The 25,183-nt window shown below is 40.8% G+C and overlaps 1 protein-coding gene across 2 annotated transcripts in view; it reads right to left on the bottom strand.

The window, feature by feature from the left end:
* The window catches only part of igf2r (insulin-like growth factor 2 receptor), a 212,167-nt gene that overhangs the window by 100,105 nt on the left and 86,879 nt on the right, over positions 1-25,183 (bottom strand). For both annotated transcript variants that reach the window (XM_043696288.1, XM_043696289.1), the window contains 8 exons: positions 18,287-18,434; positions 16,704-16,881; positions 11,807-11,922; positions 10,167-10,329; positions 9,658-9,834; positions 6,411-6,512; positions 3,649-3,750; positions 78-252 (listed from right to left, as the gene is read on the bottom strand). In XM_043696288.1, coding sequence (XP_043552223.1) covers positions 78-252; positions 3,649-3,750; positions 6,411-6,512; positions 9,658-9,834; positions 10,167-10,329; positions 11,807-11,922; positions 16,704-16,881; positions 18,287-18,434 — 1,161 coding nt within the window. The remainder of the gene's footprint in view (positions 1-77; positions 253-3,648; positions 3,751-6,410; positions 6,513-9,657; positions 9,835-10,166; positions 10,330-11,806; positions 11,923-16,703; positions 16,882-18,286; positions 18,435-25,183) is intronic.

Below are 25,183 nucleotides of genomic sequence, written 5' to 3'. Positions count from 1 at the left end.
ATACATCATTTAAGTCAAATGGCCAGTTCCAAGACATTCTACACAATGCTCTGCAACTATGTCCAAGCATGCCCTACCTGATTCTGCTTCCAATGCACCTTTGTACATAAGAGTTATAAGACCATCAGTGGAAACTTGGAGTGATGTTTCCAATCCAACCGGATGTTTTGGTTTCTGTCCATCTATCTCACATCCAGTTGCTGTCTTGGTGCCTATCTTCCCACATTCATTTAAACCACGGCAGATGTTCAGCTTCAAAAATAAATGAGATAACTTGGATTATTAAACTAGAACATTCACAAAGTGCACGGTTTTAGAACAGTAGCAGGATCAATTGCTGACCAGCTTTTTGATGTGACAGTTCAGCCCTATCTGCCCCCTATTCAACCAACACAAGGAATAAACAAGCAAAGACAATAGGTTGGAAGTATGCTCTATGAAACACAACAGTAGTGGTGACCTAAAAGCAGAAACTTCTGCAAGTACACAAATCTGATCGTATGTATGAGAAGCCAACAGTTCATTAGGTCAAGTCAATGACCTTTTGCTGAAGCAGAGGACACTTCAGGGTAGCAGCTTTTCATTAAGGCTGGAGAACGTGACATCTGTTCTAAGTCCATTGTGGTGCTGCTATCAAGCACCTTTTTCCGTCCTCTCCCAGACTTTGGATGTAACCATTTACATTGTGACACATTTGCTAACCCCTCCCTACAACATCATCAAGCACCAAGAGATGGAACAACCTGGCATTTCTCCTCCTGCACGCTCACCACCCAAAAGCCCAAACACACTTTTCAGGTGAAAAGCTATTTACTGAATTTAAATAAACTGTAGGTGAAGATCTGAAACAAAGCAAGATCACGACTCAATGTTAAATGTTTTCTCGCCACATATATTGCCAAACCTGATGTACTGAACTGTGTTCTATATCACTATGCAGTGCCCAATTTAATTGCCAGTCTTTTGGGCAAAAACATGGATTGGGTGGATGCTTTGTGTAACAATCTTTACCAGCAAATGCAACCCTGATCCTCTGTCATTTGAATTCTCCACTTTGGCCCCTCTGACCTCTACAGTGTTTTCATGGAAGCAACATCTCAAACTAGAGTGTGAAAGTACCAAAAATGGTATAAACTTTCTGTACTTTGCTGAACAGTTTAGTGTGCATTATCTGTTAATACTAAGATATGACAATTAGGCACATGAGCAGGTGAGGTCTCTTGAACCTACTCCACTATCCTTGATCATGGTCATCTAAAACATAATATTCTCACACTATCCCTAGATAGTAACTAGAAAGTTTTGACTGTAAACTTTAAGTTTCTATAGCCCCCTGGGGTTGAGAAATCGAAGAACTTCATCCTCACTTCAGTGCTAAATATCTTTTATTCCGAGACTCCATACCTTGGTTCTAGACCCCACAGCTAAAGGAAACATCCTTTCTGCATCTATTAATCCTTAAAAGAATTCACATTTCTACGAGATAGCCTCTCATTCTTCCGAACCCCAGAGAACACAGGGCCAGTTTTCCCAAACCTGAAGAGCAGTTTCATCATCTCAGGAATCAAATTAGTGAGTTCGCACTGTGCTCCCTCTATCAAATATATCCTTGCTATAATTCAGTTGTGCTTTCAGTGATCTATACAATTGAAATAAGACATCTTTGTTTCTGCACTCAAATCCTCTTACAATAATGGACAACACACTACTTGCCTTCCAAAGTGCTTTCTTATGAACAAGGAGACCTAGGTCCCTTTGGGCATCAACACTTTCCAGTCTGATAATTTAAGAAATGCACTGCACCTTTATTCTCCCGACTAGAATGGTTACCCTTGCACTTACATTATATTCCATCTACCATGCTCTTACCCACTCAGCCCATCAAAATTCCCTTCAAGGCTCTTTGCATCCTCCTCAATGCTCAATTTCCCCAAATCACTTGACAAACTTTGAAATATTCTAATTGACTAGTGCATCTAATCATTGACAGAACGAACAGCATGGCCCAAGGACCGATATTTTTAGTACCCCACTGGTCACAGCTCAATGACCCATTTCTACTGTTTTCTTCCCATTAAACAATCCTCAACCCCTGTATGTTATTTCCAATCCCAATGGGATTTAATTGTTTACACTAACCTCATGAGAGTTTCAGCTAAAACCTTCTGAAAATCCAAATAAATCATATCCATTGATTTATCTTAAATTGTGTTTGTAACATCCTTAAATGTTCCATCAGGTTTTTGAAATGTGATTTCACCTTCGTAAATCCTTATTGACATTGTCCAACTGGCTAGTTGCTTTCTAAACATCTACTAACCACATCTTACTAATAGATGCTGATATTTTCTTGATTACTGACATGAGGTCAACAGATTAGATGATAAGATTACTTAGTGTGGAAACAGGCCCTTCGGCCCAACAATCCCACACTGACCAGCCAGGCCCACCCAGACCCATTCCCCTACATTTACCCCATGCACCTAACACTACAAGTAATTTAGCATGGCCAATTCACCTAATCTGCACATCTTTGGAATGTGGGAGGAAACCGGAGCAGGCGGGGAGAATGCGCAAACTCCACACAGTCAGTCGCCTGAGGCGGGAATTGAACCGGAGCCTCTGGCGCTGTGAGGCAGCAGTGCTAACCACTGCCACTGTGCTGCCTCTGTAGCTCTCTTTTCACACACACCTTCCTTAAACAATGGGGCTACATTCAAGCTCAAATTCAGGCAGCATGAACAATTGCTAAAAGTTTAAAAGATGAAACACTTATGCATCACTATTGCATCCATTGTCAGTAATCAGCTTTTTCAACACAAGTATGAGGGTAAACAGGTCCTGGGGTCTTCAACTTAGTTCTGTTAAGTTGTCTTAAACTGCTTTGTTTTTGCTAATACTAATTTATTGCAGTTCAACACACCTGACCCTTGAACCTTAATATTTCAGAGAGATTTATTTAGCTTCTTTGCCAATTCTCTTAACATAAATTCTCCTGTCTCTGCCTATAAAGGATTAGTCTCTGCCTAATCCTTTCCCACATTTCTATAGAAGCTTTTACAATCACTGTTTTTAAATAACTATCTTAATCACAGCCAAACCCCTCTTCTGGCACTGAAAATTAGCTTAAATTCAAAGTTTATTTCTTCAGATTTTAATTATTGCTCAAAATTACAATTTTAAAAATGTTAGTTTTACCTATTTTGTTACTCCTTAACCAGTCATTATCCTTCTTTGGGCATGGAATGAAATATTCTAACCAGTATTACTTAGCTTAGATTCTGTTTATTATTCGTTCTTTGATTTGATGGGTGAGAAAATGTACTATTGCTCTTTCCTTCCCATAGGCCTCAAATACATCATACTGACTGATGCAAGTTTTCCCCTCATAGTTGGCCTAAAGAAACGTCCAATTCAAAAGCACAAAGTAAAATTCAAGTATAATAAATAGCTCTCAAAATTCATACAATTGTTTTATTCATCTGAAAGAAACACAAAACGAGACCTCAAATCAAACCGAAGGAAATAAGTCTTATTAGCTAGAAGTGTTCCATCATTCTTTACTCCAACTCAAAGAACACATTTTGCAGATTAATTTTTAAAATTTAAAATATAACAAAGCAGTCAGTCAATCTCCAGGGTTCTAACCTTAAATACCATGTTGTTTCCAGTAACTGAGTAACCGGTGTCTGAAGCCAGAGGCAGAAAGTTAAAGACAAAACCAGAGTTGGGATCTTCCACTGAACAGTTCTAGAAAGAAAATCATAGGTATTTTAGTCGAGCAACTTGATCTACCATAACACAAGTGTTTTATAAAGACACATTTATTACACAAAAAGTATCAATCAGTTCCATTGAGGTTGTCATTGGCCCTGCAATCACTAACAATGATATGTTAACAGAAAATTCCAGAGATATTGAAATCTATCAAATTTAGGCTAAACATCTGAATTGTCTGATCATTGAGTTGTGTTGCTGGAGAAGATTCACTTATTGTTACTTTCAAAGAGCAGCAGCAAATCTGGTGTTTAATTTTCCAAAGTCAGATATCAGAACAACATGGGAAGTAACTTTAATGAAATCTCAATACACTCGAGAACAAAAGCAACTGTAACAATTCACGTCAATGCCCGAAACCAGAATAATTAGTCAATTTTGTAGCTATGTGGATGCAACAATAAAATAAAATTTGTATGCCTTTGGTAAACTAAAATGGCATAGTAACAAGAACACAAAATTAGAAACAGGACTAGGCCCCTTGGGCCAATTCCATAAGATCTCGGTTAATCTGACTGTGGCCTAACTCCATTTACCTGTCCATTTATCATAATGCTGGACTCAGTTGTCAATCAAAAATCTGTCCCTCAGATCAACAATTGAGGGGAAAAAAATTCTTGTCTCCATATGAAATGGGAGAGGTCGAATTTTTAAAACTCTGACCCTTAGTTCCGGACACTTCAAAAAGGTGAAACAAGTAAAACAGGACTGAAAATTGACAATTTTCAGTCATATATTTGAGGTAGTGTCCTTTTTTGACTATCTTCAACTGTTTCATCATTTATTTTCAATTAATCAGAAGAGCAGATACTTGATGATCGCACGGCACCACTTAAGATCCCTCAGATACTGAAGTAGTTCATATCAAAATGCTAAGATGTGGATAACATCAAGTAATATTACTGTGCAATGGTCATTTCCAACAAGACAGCTTCTAACCAGTGTTGTTCATCAATAGCTTTACCAGCAAGTCAGAGGCTAAGAATTCTGCCATGAATAACTGATTCCTGACTTCCCAGAGACTGTCCATCATCCAAAAATTGAAGTATGATGGTATACCCTCCACTTGCCTGGTTGGGCATTGTTCAAACAAACTTTAAACCATTCAGCACATCCTACTTGATGCGCATCCCATCCATCAACTTTAATAATTATGATGTACCATGGCTGTATTGTGTACCATTTACAAAATGTGCTTCGATGACTCACCATGGCTCCCTCAACAACAGCACCTTCCAAACAGATTTCTACCCATAGACAAGGGTAGCAAGTGCGTGGAATCACCACCTGCAAGTTCCTCTCAAAGCCATAGATTACCCTAACTAGGAGTTCTCTCCAAATCTTCACTATCACTGGATCTAAATTTGGGAACTCCTTTCAAACAGTGGGGTGCCTACACCCTGTGGATCACGTGATACAAGGGTAGCTCATCTCCAACTGGAGGGCAAGTAGGAATGAGTAAATAATTTCAGCCTAGCCAGAAACAAACACATCCCTTCTGTTATGGCAGATGGTAAACTCTCCTGGCATATGTAGCAGCACAAAAGATTTACTCTGTGCAATAATCTGTAAAAATCCAAGTGGCCAAGAACCAAGTAAAAATCGACAACTTTATGTCTTAAAGTATAACAGAATAATTAACTAACCACTATTTACAATTTCCTTCTCTAACCTTTTACCTTCCATCCTATAATACTAGTCCGATAAAACTACCAATTAAGACTTACAAAATAACACTTTAAATCTCAAAACCAGGCAGCTGTAGGCTGTTTTTGGATCTTCTTGTGTCATTTTTTTCTCCTTCTTAGGAATTTCTGCATCACAGGTTACTGATCAAAAAGATACTCAGAGGTTTTTTTTTCTTCAAGCAGTCTGTTGACTGGTTGGAATGCTAGAACTTAGTTTTCCTCTCAACCTTTCAACATTCCCAGTCTTATACCCCTGAGCATCGGACTGTGTCATTGGCTTTTAAGATTGTCAATACACTCAATTCAAACTAGATTGGAAATTGGTGGGGCTTTTTAAGGGTATAATTTGAACTGATTGGCCAAATTTAAATTTGCTGGTCTCCAGGCAACAAACTAATCAAATGTTACATTGTTGCCTTACTGAGAACATTTTGTGCTGTGTCCAGTAGTTCTGCTGCATAAACTCTCAAAGGTACACCCACATCTACACACCACTTCAAATGATTAAAAAAAATCACTGACAAGTCTAAAATACAAATATTCAAAAACTGGTTGTGCCACCACCTGAATATGGCAAAGCACTGGAAGGTGCTTTCTGAAGGCATGGTCTTATCAAACAAGCTTTTTCCAGAATCTCTAAAAAGACAGGTTGTGGATAGCTTCAGGATGGGAACTGCAGGCCTTATGGGACCTAAACAGCTGAAGGAACAACCACTGCGATAAAGAAAATCTGGAATATTCAAGAAGCCAGAAGTTAAAACTTGGACAAATGCGCACTTTTAAGTGGTTTTACGCTGAATTACAGCCAGGAGAGAGATTTCAAGGCAAACACATTAAATTCATAGAAAAATTATAAGTTCCAAAAAGAATATTTCAATAATAGGATTGACATTCAAATCCACGACTAAATTTAGCATTCTTGGTTAACACAACCATTGTCTTTACCTCATTTGAAGCTTCAGCTGTTGTTATAGGACAGGCTGCTCCAGTTTCCCACAGGAATGTGACCACACAATCTTTATGATCAATGAACCTTGGACCAGAGGACTAGAGAAAGTACACAATTAAAACCATTAGCATGGTCATCCCACAAGGAAATGCAAAGCTATACTGTCAAAGCAATACATAATACTATCAATCAAGTCAAGCCTGACATTAATTCTACACGTGATTTCTGTTTATCCCAACAGAATACTAAAATCAAAGGGGTAATTTGCAGGGCTGCCAAGTCAGCAAGTTCTTTCCCAAACATATGAGCATGTATTGTATGCAATTTCCAAACATTAGAAACAAAGATCAGAACTCATGCTGCGTACCCTAAGTTTATGCTGAAAATGTGTTGCTGGAAAAGCACAGCAGGTCAGGCAGCATCCAAGGAACAGGAGAATCGATGTTTCAGGCATAAGCCCTTCTTCAGGAATGAGCGAAGTGTGTCCAGCAGGCTAAGATAAAAGGTAGGGAGGAGGGACTAGGGGAGGGGCTTTGGAAATGCAATAGAAAATACCTATCGTATTTCCAAAGCCCCTCCCCCTAGTCCCTCCTCCCTACCTTTTATCTTAGCCTGCTGGACACACTTTCCTCATTCCTGAAGGGCTTATGCCCGAAACGTCGATTCTCCTGTTCCTTGGATGCTGCCTGACCTGCTGTGCTTTTCCAGCAACACATTTTCAGCTCTGATCTCCAGCATCTGCAGCCCTCACTTTCACCCTAAGTTTACTGACTGCATTTCTATCTCTAACCTGACAATTAGCACAAGCAAAAAAAAAACTCCAAGAAGCATGTTAAATATAAACAAACATTGTTAAAAGGAAACAAAGTTGAATATTACACCTTGCATTCAGAATTGGGGGAACAGAAACAGTTGAGCAAAGGGATACCATTTTATATAGCAAAAGAGGAACATGCTGATTGGCCATGTGGTCTGAGAATTGATACAATTGGTCTTGCTTTATTTCCAGTTGAGAATGTGGTACTGGGAAAGCATAGCAGGTCAGGCAGCATCCAAGGAGCAGGAAAAAAAAATGTTTCAGGCAAAAGCCCTTCTTCAGTAATGAGGCTGGAGCCTTGGGGGTGGTGAGATAAAAGGGATGAAGGCAGGGCTGGGGGCAGAAGGTAGCTGAGGGTACAACTGGTGAATAGAGGTGGGGGTAATAGTGACAGGTTAGAGGGAGGGTGGAGCAGATCAGTGGGAAGGAAAATGGACAGGTGAGACAGGCCATGAGGGCGGTGCTGAGCTGGAAGGTTGGAACTGGGATAAGGTGGGAGGACAAGAAATGAGGAAACTGGTGAAACAGACTCACTACCACAGCCACATCTCTTTTCTCAGTGCATGCCTATGGAACCAACTCTTCCCACGTGTACTCCAAACCACATTCAGACCAACACAATTTGGATCTGAACAGTTCACCAGTTTCCTCATTTCCCCTTCCCACATCATCTCAGTTTCAACTTTTCAGCTCAGCACCGCTATCGTGACCTGTCTCACCTGTCCACCTTCCTTCCTACCTATCTATACCACCATCCCCTCCAACCTATCACCATTATCCCCCTCCATCCACCTATTGCACTCAGCTACCCTTCTCCCGCCACCGCCTCCCCAGCGCCCCCCTCACATTTCTCTCCACCTCAGACTCCCAGCCTCAATCCTGAAAAGCTTTTGCACAAAACATCAATTTTCCTGCTCCTCAGATACTGCCTGACCTGTGCGTTTCTAGCACATTTTGACTCTAATCTGCAGTCCTCACTTTCGCCTTGCTTTATTTCCATGCCAATTATGACCCAACGAATTAACATCCTCTTCTCATGCTTTATACACATCCCTTTGCTCAACTGTTTCCAGTGTCTCAAATCTAATGACTGCAAAACAAAAAGCTTTCAACTCCACAATGTTTAAGTGTGTTAAACTCTTACTAATTACTATTACTAATATTTAAATGAAGCACTATACCCAAACAAAATATGGAGTATACTTGGACTTGCAAATTGTGGCGAGTTAAGAGACGTGGACTTGTTATCTTCAAATTCCAACACATGTTGTTGGCATGGCCTAATTACATGATTTACAAGTTTACTTGGAAAATTAAAACAATGAATATTACTTATTCCTACATTGACGCGAAGTGCAAGACCACAGTTGAAAGTTTGCCATCAGGTTTCCCCACTGATAAAACTATATTGAGTAAAAGTTAGAATTTAACTGAGCCAATCTACCTCAAATCAAAAGGTTTTTGCAGAACAACCTCAATGCGAACTTGCAGTAATGGGAGATTAAAACACTGGCCAAAGCGACATCTAGCAGAAGGATGTTAAAATGAGACTCCATTGGTCCTGCTCATGTGAATGGAATAAAAGAAACCATGGCACTACCTAGATTTTTCCTCTAGGCATTATCTGCAGTCATCTGTCCTATTTGTGGAACTTCAATGTGTACCAATGAACTGCTGCATTTATTTGCTTAATCTCCCATAAAGTAGCTTTTTGACTGTCAAGTGCTCTAGGACATGCCAAGGGGTAAGACAGCACACTGAAAAACTGCAAGTCATCTTTGCACAGCCTTACATTCCAATAAGGTTTTCCTTAGGATTTGTCATATCCTGGAAAGCAATGATAGGGTCACATCACAAGTGCTGAGTTTATGGAGTCTCTCATAAGCTTATTCTAAAGTACTTCTCCCTCTGTATGGTACATGATGCTACTTCATTGCTTATCCAATTATAGGATGACCCCAAGTTACTGGTAAATATGCGAAAGGTTAGGAAAAAGACGTTTAAAAATTGACACTGAAGCAACCTTTAGAAATTTGATTGATATAAAATTGTTAAGTCAGTAACTAGCAAATATCTGATTAGAAAGGCAAAACAGTACAAGATGATGACGACAGCAATCTGATATTAGAAAGAAAACCAGGACAAGTTTGCTGACAAGCATTAAAGCAACAAATTCCAGAGATCACAGCAGGTCAGGCAGCATCCTGCTGATCAGTTGTGAAGAGTCATCTGGACTCAAAATGTTAGCTGTTCTCTCTCCATGGATGCTGCCTGACCCTGTGATCTCCAGAATTTGTTGTTTTCTACAGATTCCAACATCTGCAGTAATGTGTTCCTACATGCCATGAAATATTCCGCTGCTTTGGAAACTAGGCATTGTTAAATAGTTGTAAAGTAAAGAGGTGGTAAAAGGGAAATTTCCTTACCAGTTCTTTTGAACAACTCAGGTGAATACGGGTGATGTAAGAGATTTTATTACCATCGGAATTCACACATGCCGAACCATTTACGTATTCCAAAATAATCCGTCCATCTGTGTCTAGCTTGGGGCCATTTTTGGCAATACCCAGATTGCTAATGGATACTTTTTCATAAAGTGCATCCTAAACATAAAACAAATTTTATATAACCAATTGTATCTTCCTAACACTAGTTTAAGTTTTCTACCATGTTAAAATCTATAACCAAGAGTTGACAAGTTTGCCAAGTTATAAAGGCAAATGAAATTGTCAGAACAGCAGTTTCAGAGAACGTAGTTTCAAATAATGGTATATTGCTTAACTATTTTAAACATGAAAATGAAGGGACCACATTTGGTTAATTTTGTTACAATATGCTAAACAAGCTCAGGTTAATCTTAAATTCACACTTGACTAACAAGCCAACAGTTTACATTAGAAATGCAACTTGAATTAATATTTATGTGCACCCTTACAAAATCTCTTTCATACTCCATCAGGCAGACTCCCGCATTGCGATCACATCCTGGAATTGGATTCAGAGGTCTACAGACGTTGATATAATACTTCTTGTGGTTACTTGATGTTGTGTCCATTGCAAACCAGTTACTTTCATCACTGTCTTCGGACTTTGATAATCTAAGTGGAAGAGATTTTTCAAAAGGTGCAAAAGATTCAAAGATTTGGAACATGTGTCTTGTGATTACTCACCACCTCCCTCACCCTCCCAAAAGCCCCATAGTGCTGCAAACTTTACGTAAAGCAGTGTTTCGGACTTCATCCTGCAATCTAAGTTGCTGTCCTTCAGATGACACACCATAGCTCTTTGTGCCAAATTTCCAGGTTAAAGGCAGCAATATCAATACTTGAGTTTGTCTACTGAAGATTAGAGGATGTGCAGGATTGGCTTCCAACTTGATGAGCTTTAGTTGGTCACAACAGAAGTTTGATTACAGACCAGGCCAACTAAGCAATAAAATGGAAAAACAGATCAGCCTGCATGGTGCCAAATCAATACAGATTTTAAAATTATAATGAAGAAATCTGCAAGGCTGTCAAATTGAGTTTTTTGGGAAAATTACATGAAAAGCCCACATAAACATGTCATCTAGAGATAACAGTTTACATGGCTAAACTGCAGTTGAATGCTGAACACAAACTTCAGAATTGATATTTACCAAAAGACTTATCTAAGTGAAGATTCTCAGTCTTCAGTTCAGAGGGAGAACATTAAAAGGACAATAGCCCCAAGGAATTATTTGGGTAAAGACCTGTTCAGTTATCAGAATTTAACTAAAAGCACGTGGAGTGGTAAACAAGCCCTAAATCTTTCTAGGTTTTTGACTTTTACCCCCAATACCTCTTACTCCACATCAAGTAGAATAAGATACCCTAGTTTTATTTTTCGTTACTTGTATGCAGGTGTTACTGACCGAGCACCAATTTACTGCCCATTGAGTAGCGTGCTAGAGGGACTTCATAGGGCAGATAAGAGTCAATCCTATGGCTGCAGAACTGGAGTCACGTGTAGGCCAACCAGATAAGGATGCCAGATTTTCTTCTCTAAAAAGGACATTCGTGAACCATATGGGATCTTACGACAATTGATAGTAGCTTTTTATTGAACTCAAATTTCACCATCTGCTATTTACTAACATTGGCTAGCTTTGAAACCATTGCCCCAGGATATCAACATGAAGCTCTACATTACTAATTCAGTGACATTACCACTGGTCCACAGCGAGTAGATAAACCCACTAAATCCAAAACTTTCAGCATTATAGTAGCTTACAATATTCTGCACAAATTCATGCACTCAAGTTACCTACAGTACATTTTCCAACTCTATCATAGTTTAGATGACTTTAGCAGTGTTGGAAAATTCCAACCTATTAAATGGTACAATTTCAGCTAAAAGAGAAGGAAGCAATCTCCAAATGATAATTTAAGACATAAAATGTGAGCAAAGTGAAGGTTAAAGGCAAACTTTATTTAAATCCTGCAACTGCAGATTACAACACCTTGCTAGGATCAATTTTTTAAAGATGGAAAATTGAAGTGTAGTTTATGAACTTAAGATATACCGACATTAAATGCATCAATGTTGCATTCTTACCTTGACAGATCATACTGTTGCTTTGTAACCTCATTTGTCACGATACAGTCTATTGGCACTTCAGGGCAAACATATTGTGTATACCACTTGAAATTGTAAGTGTACTCATCTTCCTCCTAATGATAAAAGGCAACTAATTGCAGCATTAACTTTCTACTTTTTATTAAATACAAAAGAACATAAGATATAGGAACAGAATTAGGTCTTTTGACCCACCAAGCTTGATCCACCATTTGATCATGCCTGATAGGCTTCTCAATCTCATTTTCCTGCCTTCTTCATGCATCCTTTGATGTCCGTACTGATCAAGATCTGTTCTGACGACACACAAATGACTTGGCTAAGAGGCTGCGGCAATTACCCACCCTCAACTGAAGAAATTCCTCCTCACTTGAACAAACAGACTTTGGGGTACAAGTTCACAGTTCCCTGAAGGTAGAGTCACAGGTAGACAGGGTAGCGAATGTGACATTTGGTACACTTGCCATCGGGTATAGGAGCTGAGGGGTCATGTGGCAGCTGTACTGGACATTGGTTTGGCCACTTTTGGAATACTGCATTCAATTCTGGTCTCCCTGATATAGGAAGGATGTTATCAAACTTTTAGAGTTCACAAAAGGGTGCTTTCAGGATTGGAGGGTTTGAGCTTAACCGAGAGGCTGAATAGGCTGGGGCTATTTTCTCTGGAGGGGTGACTTTATAGAGATTCAAGATCATGAAGGGTTTCCATGCTATATAAGTCCATGATTCTATGAGCAGCATGGATAGGGTGAATAGCCAAGGTCTTTTTCCCCAGAGGGGAAAGAAACCTAGATGGCATAGGTTTAATCAGAGAGGGGAAAGACTTGAAAGGGACCTGAAGGGCAACATTTTCAGTGTGTGGAATGAGCTGCCAGAGGAAGTGGAGGAGGCTGGTACAATGGGGCAGCATAATGGCTCAGTGGTTAGCACTGCTGCCTCACAGCACCAGGACCCCAGGTTTGATTCCAGCCTCGGGAGACTGTGGAGTTTGCACTCTCGTATCTGCGCGGGTTTCCTCCGGATGCTCCAGTTTCCTCCAACAGTCCAAAGATGGGCAGGTCAGATAAAATGGCCATGTTAAATTGCCCATAGTGTTAGGTACATTAGTCAGAGGGAAATGGGTCAGGGTGGGTTACTCTTCAGAGGATCGGTGTGGACTGGTTGGTCTGTAGGGCCTGTTTCCACACCGTAGGGAATCTAATCTAATTAGAAGATTTAAAAGGAGTGTCTGAATGGGTACATGGATAGGAAGGGTCTACAGAGCCATACGCTGACAAAGTGGGGCTTCATTAAGATATCGAATCCAGATGGACGAGTTGGACCAAAGGATCTGTTTCTGTGCTGCACAATTATGACAGTTCTAAAAGATTGTCCCTTCACTGAGGCGGTGCTCTTGGGTCATAGTTTTCCCGTTAGTGGAAAGATTTTCTCCATGTCCACTCTATCCAGGCCTCAATATTTTGAGTATTTCAATGAGACCCTCGCTCATCTTTCTAAACTCCATTGAGTACACACCCAGTACACATTCATATGACAAGGCCTTCATCCCAGAGATCATTCTGGTAAATCTTGCCTGGAATCCCTCCAAAGCCAACACATTCATCCTTTAGGGGGAGGCATGGCCTTGTTAGTGAAAGATAGTATAACAGTGGCCGAGAGAACTTTTGATGAGGACTCGTCTACTAAGGTAGTGTGGGCTGAGGTTAGAAACAGGAGGAGGGGTCACACTTCTTGGATTTTTTTTTAAAAAATAGGTCTCCGCAGAGTTCCAGGGAGGTGGGAGAGAGGATTAGCTACATTATTCTGGGGAGGAGTGAAAGGAACAGGGTGGTCATTATGGGGGACTTTAACTTCCCCAACATCGATTGGGAATGTTATAGCTCTAGTACGTCAGATGGATCAGGAGGGTTTCCTGACACAGCATGTCAAAGAGCTGACAAGAGGGAAGGCCACACTGGATCTGGTGCTTGGTAATGAGGAGAAAGTGAGGTCTGCAGATGCTGGAGATCAGAGATGGAAATGTGTTGCTGGAAAAGCGCAGCAGGTCAGGCAGCATCTAGGGAACAGGAGAATCGACGTTTCGGGCATTAGCCCTTCTTCAGGAATGGTAATGAACCAGGTAATGAACCAGGCCAGGTGTTCGATGTAGTTCAGGTGAGCACTTGAGAGAGTGACCACAATTCAGTTACGTTTAGTTTAGCAGTGGAAAGGGATAGGTACATGCCACAGGTCAAGAGTTATCGATGGGGCAAAGGCAATTATTATGCGATTAGGCAAGAATTAGATGCATAGAATGGGGTAGCAAAATGCAGGGGATGCAGACAATCTAAACGTGGAGCTGATTTAAGGAACAGATATTGCATGTCCTTGATAGGTATGTCTGTCAGGCAGGGAGGAAGTGATAAGGTAAGGAAACCGTGGTTTACGACAGAACTTGCATCTCTTGTTAAGAAGAAAGAGGCTTGTGTGTTGATGAGGCAAGATGGTACAGATGAGGCAATGGAGAGTTACAGATCAGCTAGGAAGGATTTAAAGAGAAAGTTAAGAAGAGCAAAGAGAGGACACAAGCAGTCTTTAGCAAATAAAATAAAGGAGAACCCTAAAGCTTTCTATAGGTATGTGAGGAATAAAAGGATGATTAGGGTAGCAATAGGGCCAAAGACAGAAGTGGGAAGTTGAGTGTGGACCCTGTAGAGATCGGAAAGGTGCTAAATGGACATTTCTCATTGGTGTTCACTCAGGAAAAGGAAAATATTGTAGAGAAGAAAGACGTACAAGATACTAGACGAGAAAGGATCAAGGTTAGTTACACACAGGTGTTATTAATTCTAGAAGGAGCAAAAATAGACAAGTCCCCAGGGCCAGATAGGATTTATCCAAAGATTCTCTGGGAAGCTAGAGAGGAGATAGCAGAGCCTTTGGCTTTGATATTTGAGTCGTCATTGTCTATGGGTTTAGTACCTGAGGACTGGAGGATTGCAAATGTTGTACCCTTGTTCAAGGACAGCAGAGATGACCCAGGTAATTATAGACCGGTGAGCCTTACTTCTGTTGTAGGAAAGGTTTTGGAAAGAATTATAAGAGATAAGATTTATCTAGCAAGCAACAATTTGATTTCAGATAGTCAACATGGTTTCGTCAAGGGCAGGTCGTGTCTCACAAACCTCAGTTTTTTGAGAAGGTGACCAAGCATGTAGATGACGTTAGGGCAGTTGACGTGTTATACTTGGACTGCAGTAAAGCCTTTAATAAGATTCCACATGGTAGGCTGATGGAGAAAATGCAGAGCCATGGAATGGAGGGTGATTTAGCAGTTTGGATTACAAACTGGCTTTCTGGAAGGCGGCAGCAAATGGTGGTTGATGGAAACCAGTCTGGAGTACAGTTACTAGTGGTCTGCCACAGGGATCTGTTTTGGGACCACTGCTGTTGGTCATTTTTATAAATGACAAAGACGCAGGCATAGGTGGATGGATTAGTAAATTTGCAGACGACACTAAAGTCGGTGGAGTAGTGGACAGTTTGGAAGAATGTTGCGGGGGACTTGGATAAACTGCAGAATTCGGCTGAGAGGTGGCAAATGGAGTTCAATGCAACTAAATGTGAGGTGATGCACTTTGGGAAGAATAACAGGATGGCAGAGTACTTGTCAATGGAAAGAATCTTGGTAGTGTGGATGTGCAGAGGGATCTTGGAGTCCATATGCATGGATCCCTAAAAGTTGCCACTCAGGTGGATAGTGCTGTTAAGGCGGCACATGGTGCATTAGGTTTCATTGGTAGAGGGATTGAGTTCTGGAACCAGCATACAAACACTGGTGCAACCACAGTTGGAATATTGTGTACAGTTCTGGTCACCCCATTACAGAAAGGATGTGGAAGCATTGGAAAAGGTGCAGAGGAAATTTACCAGGATGTTGCCTGGTCTGGAGGGAAGGTCTTATGAGGAAAGGCTGAGAGACTTGGGTCTGTTCTCATAGGAGAGAAGGCGGCTAAGAGGGGGGATTTGATAAAGACATACAAGATGATCAGGGGATTAGATAGGGTAGACAAAGACTTTTTCGTAGGATGATGATGTCAGCTTGTACGAGAGCACACAACTACAAATTGAGGGGTGATAGATTTAAGACAGATGTCAGAGGCAAATTCTTTAAGCAGAGTGTGGTAAGGGCGTGGAATGCCCTACCTGTGAAGGTGGTCAACTCAGCCATATTAGGGAGATTTAAACAATTCTTAGATAAGCACATGGATGATTTTGGAATAGTGTAGGGTGACTAGCTGAGAATAGTTCACGGGTCGCCGCAACATCAAGAGCCGAAGGGCCTGTTCTGTGCTGTATTGATCTACGTTCTTATTCGAGATACAGGGCCCAAAACTGCCCTCAATATTCCAAATGTGGTCTCACTCGAGTATTATACAGCCTCAGCAGTATCTCTGCGCTTGTATTCTAGCCCTCATGAATTTGCTAACACTGCATTTGCTTTCCTTTTCATCACAATTTGAGAATTTGAAAAACTTTGGAACTTGGAAGGAAGCTATTAAGGAGCCAAGAAACATGACATGAATTTTTTTTAAAGCAAATCCTATTCAAAAATGACCAACTTCAATAGTAAGTGAATGCACAATTTTGAAAATGCTTTCATTCCCTCAGACTTATTGCAATGGCTCACCAGTCAGGTTAATAGGTTCTAACAAGTTGAGAAATTAATTTCATCAGCTCACAAATGAAGCAAAGATCCTAAAATAGGGTTTCGTCTAACTGCTTACTAAAACTCTAAACTGGAAATTATCAGGCAACAGTACTAAACAAACAAAGTCAGTGAAAGGACTGGTGTTTTTTAGTATCAACTTGCCCATACAGAAGTCTAATAACTGACCTCAAATTCTGGATGTCCTTCACCTGCATCTCGATCACACAGGAATGTTATGTGTGTGGATCGTCTGACGTGCTGCCCATTGTTGTATGCTGTCCCATTTGTATAAACCAGATGAATGATCCCATCATAGTATGACAATCTCGAATTGGACTCCCCTAGGTTCCAAAAGGTTTGATCACTAAGGATTAAACGCATAATTAGAACACAAAAACAGGAGATGATCAGCGTCACATCAGATATGCAGGGCAGGTACGAACTGGACAACAAGTAGTAATTTCAACATTCCGATCTTTGTAAGTGAGTGGAGTAGCTTTCTTCAACAGCAGAAATAGAACAACTTTTATTTACTGAACATAAAACTCCATGGAGAACAAAATGGTACTAAGTTACATATGGAGCAGAAGAAACTGGAAAATGTTAGGAGGAGGAAATGAGCGGTCTGAGCAATCATGCAGAAAACTCATTTTCCGATCAAATGTAATTCCAAAATGGTGGCTGGAGTGTTACCAGGTCGGGTGTTGAATCGCAGTGAGGGAGCACGGATTTATAATAAGGCTGCCATCTTCTAAGAATTGAATTGAAGGCAATGTTTGCTCACCCAAAGCTGCCTGTCTGACAGTAGACGTGAAAAGAGGGTGTACATGTAAAAGCTGATCTGTTTTCAGTTGACAATGCCAAGCAACATACATACAATTAGGAGGGATCCAAACATAGATCAAGGTATACTGGAATTAACTGAAAATAAATGCAATTGATGGCAATTCTCTGGCTGCAATAAAAAGGAATGGGATCAGCTGAATGCATTTTTCACCCAGTTGGATGGTGATGGAGAGAAATTACAGAGGGTTGGAGTGATCAACTTTGTCAATGGATGCTATTGAAATTGTTGGAGGTATCACGGTCAGATAAGATGCGATTTATAACTTGACTAAATGACATTTCAGAATATAGAGAGCAAGAGCAGGATTCAAATACAAAATTCTGGAGAGATGGGCACCAGTTTGGGAGATGACAATGTGCTCCAAGACTGGAGACACATGAGAAGTCAGAAATGGGACAGCAGCTTGCATTAATGCAAAAGTTCATGACTTTAGAGCTGATGGACAGATAATTATCACCCCTCAGGAGACCCTTACAGGAAGTTTGATTTGAGGGGCTAAGGAAAGAAGTGACAGAAACAGCTGATTAGGTGGTCTTCATCTTGGTAATGCTGCAATTCAAGAGTGTAGCTTACTTGCTGTTGGAGATGGGGTAGAGGAGACAGTAAGTTAGCTTGTATTTCAGCATGATCCTAGGGGTGACACACGCCACTAGTTTTAGCAATAACACAATTAAGCCAGAATGACACTAAATATCAACACAAAATAACCCTTAAATCCATAACTTAAAAAAATCAGAGCGACATCAATGTGCATCTCAAGAGACTGTCAGCAAATAATTTTATAGAAAAGTAGCATGTTGCATTTAGAAAAACGACAGATTAATACATTCCTATGCTCTCCATAGTCAATGTATTCAGTGTACCAAATTCACGAACAAATTCATACAAACACACTGGTTGCACCAAACCAATGGTCACTTACAGCAGGGATTCCTGACAAGCACCAGAATTTTTCTCACAGCCATCCTTGAAAACATTGCCACATACATTTATATAGAAATTGTACGTCTCAGATTTAACTTGGTAATGCCCATTTTCTTTGGTTAGAGGTGAAAGGTCATACAAAAACCCTAGGAATAAACAGAACAATAATTTTTACAAGGCAACAACTAACAATGGTTTTAATTAAAATTTACAAAGTAGGCACAATAAAACATGCAATTAATCTACTGGTGAATTAAGTTAATTGTATTAATGTTAATGCTTTACAGTTGGAGGACAATAAGAATCTAGAGGACATGGAGAACTTTTAGGGCAACAAGGATTAATTAGGAAAGAGGCTTATCTTTGCAATGTTGCCTTCTGTACATGAACTAGATTTAAGTAAATCATGTCTAATTTCACACGTCTTCAACTGGCTTCAGAACAAATTAATACTGAAACAGAAGAGTTTCTAATCTTCAACTGTAGATGACAAAAGAAAGCTTTGAGGAAGGATGTAAATACATGGGAAGCAGATCAGAGGTTTTGAGATAACACCTCAAATGAGCAGACTGCCTTACAAGGAAGTATTGACAGGCAAGGTTTGTTATCAACTGAAATTTAGAAGAGTAAGAGGAAACCTAAACGAAACATAAGATGGAGTTGTCTTAACAGGTTAGATGGGAAGAGAATGTTTTGTTGTCTAGAACTGAGTCATGAGCTAAAAACGGGATCACCCATTTAAAAGATATAATGTAAAAGTCTTTGGAACACTTCCTGCCAAGGGAAATGTAAGCAGTCTGAAGTTTTAAGCAAGAGGGTGAACAGTAATTAAACACAAGCAAGAATGCAGATTTGAGTTAAAATCAGATCAGAGCCAACAAAGCAGCCTCAAGGGGTCAAATTGCCTACTTTGGTTTGCTCTTAGGAGCACATTTCAAGAAATACTGCAGGGTCTTGAGGTGCAGTGGTAGTACCCTTCACTTTGGAAGGTCGGTCTGGTTTGAAGTCCTAACTAATCCACAGATGTCTCAAAACATGTCTGAACAGGAAGATGAAAAAAACTTCATAATAAAATCAACCACCTCTCTGATACATTGGGCAATTATAAGCTATTAACCCTTGCACGTGCACAGAAGCCAAAATACATCTTTCTTCAAAGTCTAGTAAATTGGAAACCTCCAATCTAAGGAGATGTGGTGCAAGACTAGCCTCACTTCCTCCAAAAATGATAGGCAAGTGCAATTAAGGTGCAGAGCACTTCAATTAATCTGTGCTCTGATGAATGACGACGTGGTGGTGATGTTGGATTGGGGTGGACTAGGTCAGAAGTCAGATGATAGTCTAACAGGTCTATTTGAAATCAGACTTTCGGAGCACTGCCCCGTCAACAGGAGAAGGGCTAACACTCCGAAAGCGTGTGATTTCAAATGGATCTGTTGGACTATAACCTGGTGTCAGAGTTCAACTCTGTTGAATTAATTCAGAGTATAATCCCTGAAGTTGGGAAATTGGAACAGAAAATATTATTGGCACAACACTCAGTTTATGACGGCAGGAAAACTGATTAAAGCCTCAGAATACAGGATGATATAGACAGACTAGTCAGATAGAGTCAGAGATGTACAGCACGGAAACATACCCTTCGGGTCAACTCGTCCATACCGGCCAGATATCCTAACCTAATCTAATCCCATTTGCCTGCACTTGGGCCATATTCCTCTAAATCCTTCCTATTCATATATCCACTAATGCCTTTTAAATAATGCAAATGTACCTCCACCACTTCCTCTGGCAGCTCATTCCACACATGCACCATCCTCTGCGTGAAAAAGTTGCCCCTTATGTCCCTTTTATATCTTTCCTCAACCTAAACTTATGCACTCTAATTCTGGACCCCCACCCCAAGGAAAAGACTTGGTCTATTTTACCTTAATACCTGTCCCTCATGATTTTATAAACCTCTATAAAAAGGTCACCCCTCAGCCTCAAGACACTCCAGGGAAAACAGCCCAGCCTATTCAACCTCACCCTATAGCTCAAATCCTCCAACCCAGGCAACATCCTTGTAAATCTCTTCTGAACCCTTTCAAGTTTCGCAACATCCTTCCAAGAGGAAGGAGAACAGAATTGCTCACAATTTTCTGTAGAAGTGATTAGATTAGATTACTTAGTGTGGAAACAGGCCCTTCGGCCCAACAAGTCCACACCGACCCTCCAAAGAGCAACCCACCCAGACCCATTCTCCTACATTTATCCCTTCACCTAATACTACGGGCAATTTGGCATGGTCAATTCACCTAAAGTGCACATTTTTGGACCCTGGGAGGAAACCCACGCAGTCACGGGGAGAACGTGCAAACTCCACACAGACAGTTTCTTGAGGCAGGAATTGAACCCAGGTTTCTGGCGCTGAGAGGCAGCAGTACTAACCACTGTGCGACAAAGGGAATTCAATTCTGACAAGTGAGAGATGCATTTTGGGAAAATTAACAGAGCACATGTTCAATGGTAGGACCCTCTGAGGCAGAGGATCAGAGCAAACTTGGTGTGCACATCCATAGATCCTTGAAGGTAGCAGGACAGATCAAGAGAGATTATGGCAGCATATTAAATATTCCCTTTAATAGTCATGGTATTGAATTTAAGAGCAATGTGATGCTTACAATGTTGGATAGGACACAGCTGGAGTACTGTGCAGAGTTCTGGTTGCCACACTAGGCAAGATTTGACTGCACGAGAAATCTGATTGACGCAAAGTTTGAAGGGTAGAGAGAGAGTCAACAAGAATGGATTAGTTAAGTTGGAGCAGGTGCTTGGGGCAAGATTTCAGGATTAATTTCACCCAGAGGTTGATGAGTAGCTGAAAACTCATTTTTAAAAAGGTTGATAGAAGCAGGAGCCCTCAATCTTAGATGTACTCAGATGAGCAGCTGAAATGCCATAGCACAAAGGCCATCTGCCAAGTGCTGGAAAATGGAATTAGAATAGATAGACCCGGATAAGCTGAGGCAAAGGAAGTTTCTCATTTGTTTCTACATTGATTCTCAAACTAAAATGTACTTGCTGCTGACAAAAATAAGATGAATGGCTTAATATTTTCAGAAAGTGGAGGGATCAGAGAAGTCTGGTTGAGATACAGCTGCTTGTCAAAGCACAAGTGGAAGCTAATGCGGTGATATTGCTGAGGGATGTTGTGCAGTTGAAAAAGAAGCAAAGTCATCGCATATAGCCTTACATACCTCGGTAGATTGGAAACCCTATTCTTTCCAATTGTAACATTTTACACTGCTCCCTTCCATTCATACAATTAACAAGATAGACAAATCAGTGACACAAGAAGAAAATGGGTATAATTTTATGAAATAACTACCTAGAGGCTGGGTCCTGTCACCAATTCCCCCTTTATTTAGGAATTGACAGTACACTGACTGTGGCCAACCAGTTTGGAGTCAGCTCTCGAATGGAGGAGGAGATCCTGACCTCCTGCCTATATTGGTCAGCCGAAGCTTTCCGGATTAGCCCAGGCTAACCACTCTAATCAATCAGTACAATCAGTACATTGCCCAGTACATCCAGTTTTAACAACATCACCTTGATAAACTGATCGCTATCTTAGTTTGTAGGGTTTCGGACTACTCGTTACTTTGATCAGATCCTTAGCAGGCAACCATTACATCGATCATGTTATTCCCAGCCTTCAGGTTTGTCTCCAGCACACCTTATTTGTAATTACCTCTGCCTCAATTAGCTGGATCATTGGTCATCCCTTTCATTTACTATTCAGCCTTTGACACTTTATTCACCATCTGACATTGTCGATCACCTGCTGAGACTTACCATTCAGCCTGTCGACACTCCTCTCACTATTTGTACAATCTTGATCTCTCTGCCAATAAATTGTGCCTGTATGCTTTCCTTTGCTTCACCTGATGAAAGGGCAGTGCTCCAAAAACTTGTGATTTTAAATAAGCCTGTTGGACTACAACCTGGCGCATTGTGACTTGACCTTGCCCACATCAATCCAACAATGGCACCTCCACATCATGGCTACCATTGAAAGGAAAACAGAGTTGGGTAGTGCTGATGAGGGATGGGGTCAGAATATCAGTGAGAGGATCTCAGATTGGAAGAATCAAGCAGAAACAGGAAGTGGCAGCAAACATGGTTTGGTTTATATACCATTTTATTTGGTGAAGCAAAGGAGCCATCAGGAGGTAGTGACCATTCTTGGTAGTGTGGATGTGCAGAGGGATCTTGAAGTCCATGTACATAGATTCCTAAAGGTTGCCACCCAGGTGGATAGTGCTGTTAAGGGATACGGCATGTTAGGTTTCATTCGTAGAGGGATTGAGTTTCGGAGCCACGATATCATGTTGCAATTATACAAAACGCTGGTACTGCCACACTTGGAATATTGTGTACAGTTCTGGTCCCCATATTTCAGGAAGAATGTGGAAGCACTGGAAAAGGTTCAGAGGAGATTTACGAGGATGTTGCCTGGTCTGCAGGGAAGGTCTTATGGGGAAAGGCTGAGAGACTTGAACCTGTTCTCATTGGCAAGGCAGCAGCTAAGAGGGGATTTGATAGAGACGTACAAGTTTTGAGAAAATTTGTAGCTCAGGTTGAGGTTTTGGATGCAGATTTGCTCGCTGAGATGAAAGGTTCATTTCCAGACGTTTCATTACCTTACTAGGTAACATCTTCAGTGAACCTCATGCGAAGCAATACTGAAACTTCCTGCTATGTTTGGGTTCCTTTGGGTTGGTGATGCCATTTCCTTTGGTATGTTATTTCCGGTGAAGTCACTTCCTGTTCCTTTTCTCAGGGGATGGTAGGTGGGGTCTAATTCGATGTGTTTGTTGATAGACCTCCGGTTGGAATGCCATGCTTCCAGGAATTCTCAGGCATCTTTGTTTGGCTTGTCCTAGGATGGATGTATTGTCCCAGTCGAAGTGGTGTCCTTCTTCATCTGTATGTGAGGATACTAGTGAGTGTACGGATGAGGAAGGACACCACTTTGACTGGGACAACACATCCATCCCAGGACAAGCCAAACAAAAAGACACGAGAATTCCTAGAAGCATGGCATTCCAACCAGAACTATCAACAAACATCAGGTTAGACCCCATCTACCACCCCCTGAGAAAAGGAACAGGAAGTGACTTCGCCAAAGAAACCCAACCAAATAGAAAGCAGGAAGTTTCAGCATTGCTTCGCATGAGGTCCATTGAAGATGTTACCTACTAAGGTAATAAACATCTGGAAATGAACCTTTCAGCTCAGCGAGCAAACCTACATCCAGAGATATACAAGATGATCAGAGGATTAGATAGGGTAGACAGTGAAAGTCTTTTTCCTAGGATGATGACATCAGTGTGTATGAGGGGGCATAACTACAAATTGAGGAGTGATAGATTTAAGACAGATGTCAGAGGCAGGTTTTTAATGCAGAGAGTGGTAAGGGCGTGGAATGCCCTACCTGCTAGTGTAGTCAACTCAACCACATTAGGGAGATTTAAACAATCCTTAGATAAGCACATGGATGATTTTGGGATAGTGTAGGAGGACGAGCTGAGAATAGTTCACAGGCCGGCGCAACATCTGAGGGCCGAAGGGCCTGTTCTGCGCTATATTGTTCTACGTTATATAATATAAGTGTAAATCTACAATTTGAGAGGGAGAAGGGAGAATCGGGAGGGTCAGTATTGCAGTTGAACAAAGGGAACTATAGAGCTCAGAGAAGAGCTGGTCAAAGGTCAATGGTTCAATACCCTAGCAGTGGAAGATATTTCTGGATATAACGCAGAAGGTGCAGGACTAGTTCATTCCAAAGAGGAAGATAGATGCTAAGGGGAGGCAGGGATAGCCATGGCTGACGAGGGAAGTTAATGACTGTATAAAGATAAAAGAGAAGTAGCAAAGATCAGCAGGAAGCCGGAGGACTGGGAAACCTTTAAAGAGCAGAGGATAACTAAAAAGGCAATATTTAGAGAAAGAGAGGTACGAAGACAAACCAGCCAAAAATATGAAGGAGAATAGTAAAAGCTTTTTTAGGTATCTGAAAAGAAAAAAATGGTTAAGACTAAAATTGGGCCCTTGAAGACAAATAGATGAATTTATTATGGGAACAAGGAAATTGAAGAGTTGAATAGGTACTTTGGATCTGTCTTCACTGGGGAAGACAGATCCAATCTCCCAGATGTAATTGAGGCTGAAGGACCTAGGGTAATGGATGAACTGAAGGAAATTTATATTAGGCAAGAAATGGTGTTGGGTAGACTGTTAGGTCTGAAGGCTGATAAGTCCCCAGTACTTGATGGTCTGCATCCCAGGGTATTTAAGGAGGTGGCTCTAGAAATAGTGGACGCATTGATAATCATTTTGCAATGTTCTATCGATTCAGGATCAGTTCCTGTGGATTGGAGGGTGGTTAATGTTGTCCTACTTTTCAAGAAGGAAGGGAGAAAAAAAACAGAATTATAGACTAGTAAGACTGACGTCAGTGGTGGAAAAGATACTGGAGTCATTTAGAAATATGAAATTGCAACTCATTTGGATAGCACTAACAGGATAGGTCAGTCAGCATGGATTTACAAAGGGGAAATCTTGCTTGACTAATCTTTGGAATTTTGAGGATGTAACTATGAAGATGGACAAGGGAGAGCTAGTGGATGTAGTGTACCTGGACTTTCAGAAAGCCTTTGATATGGTCCCACATAGGACATTAGTGAGCAAAATTAGGGCACATGGTATTGGGGGCCAGGTACTAACTTGGATTGAAAATTGGCTGACTGACAAGCAGCAAAGAGTAGTGATAAACGGGTCCCTTTTGGATCAGCAGGCAGTAACCAGTGGGGTACCACATCATTCAGTGCTAGGACCACAGCTGTTTACA

Source organism: Chiloscyllium plagiosum, chromosome 9 (assembly GCF_004010195.1).
Source record: "Chiloscyllium plagiosum isolate BGI_BamShark_2017 chromosome 9, ASM401019v2, whole genome shotgun sequence".
NCBI lineage: Eukaryota > Metazoa > Chordata > Chondrichthyes > Orectolobiformes > Hemiscylliidae > Chiloscyllium > Chiloscyllium plagiosum.
Note: the sequence above shows the minus strand (reverse complement) of the source record. Positions and strands in the feature narration are given on the sequence as shown.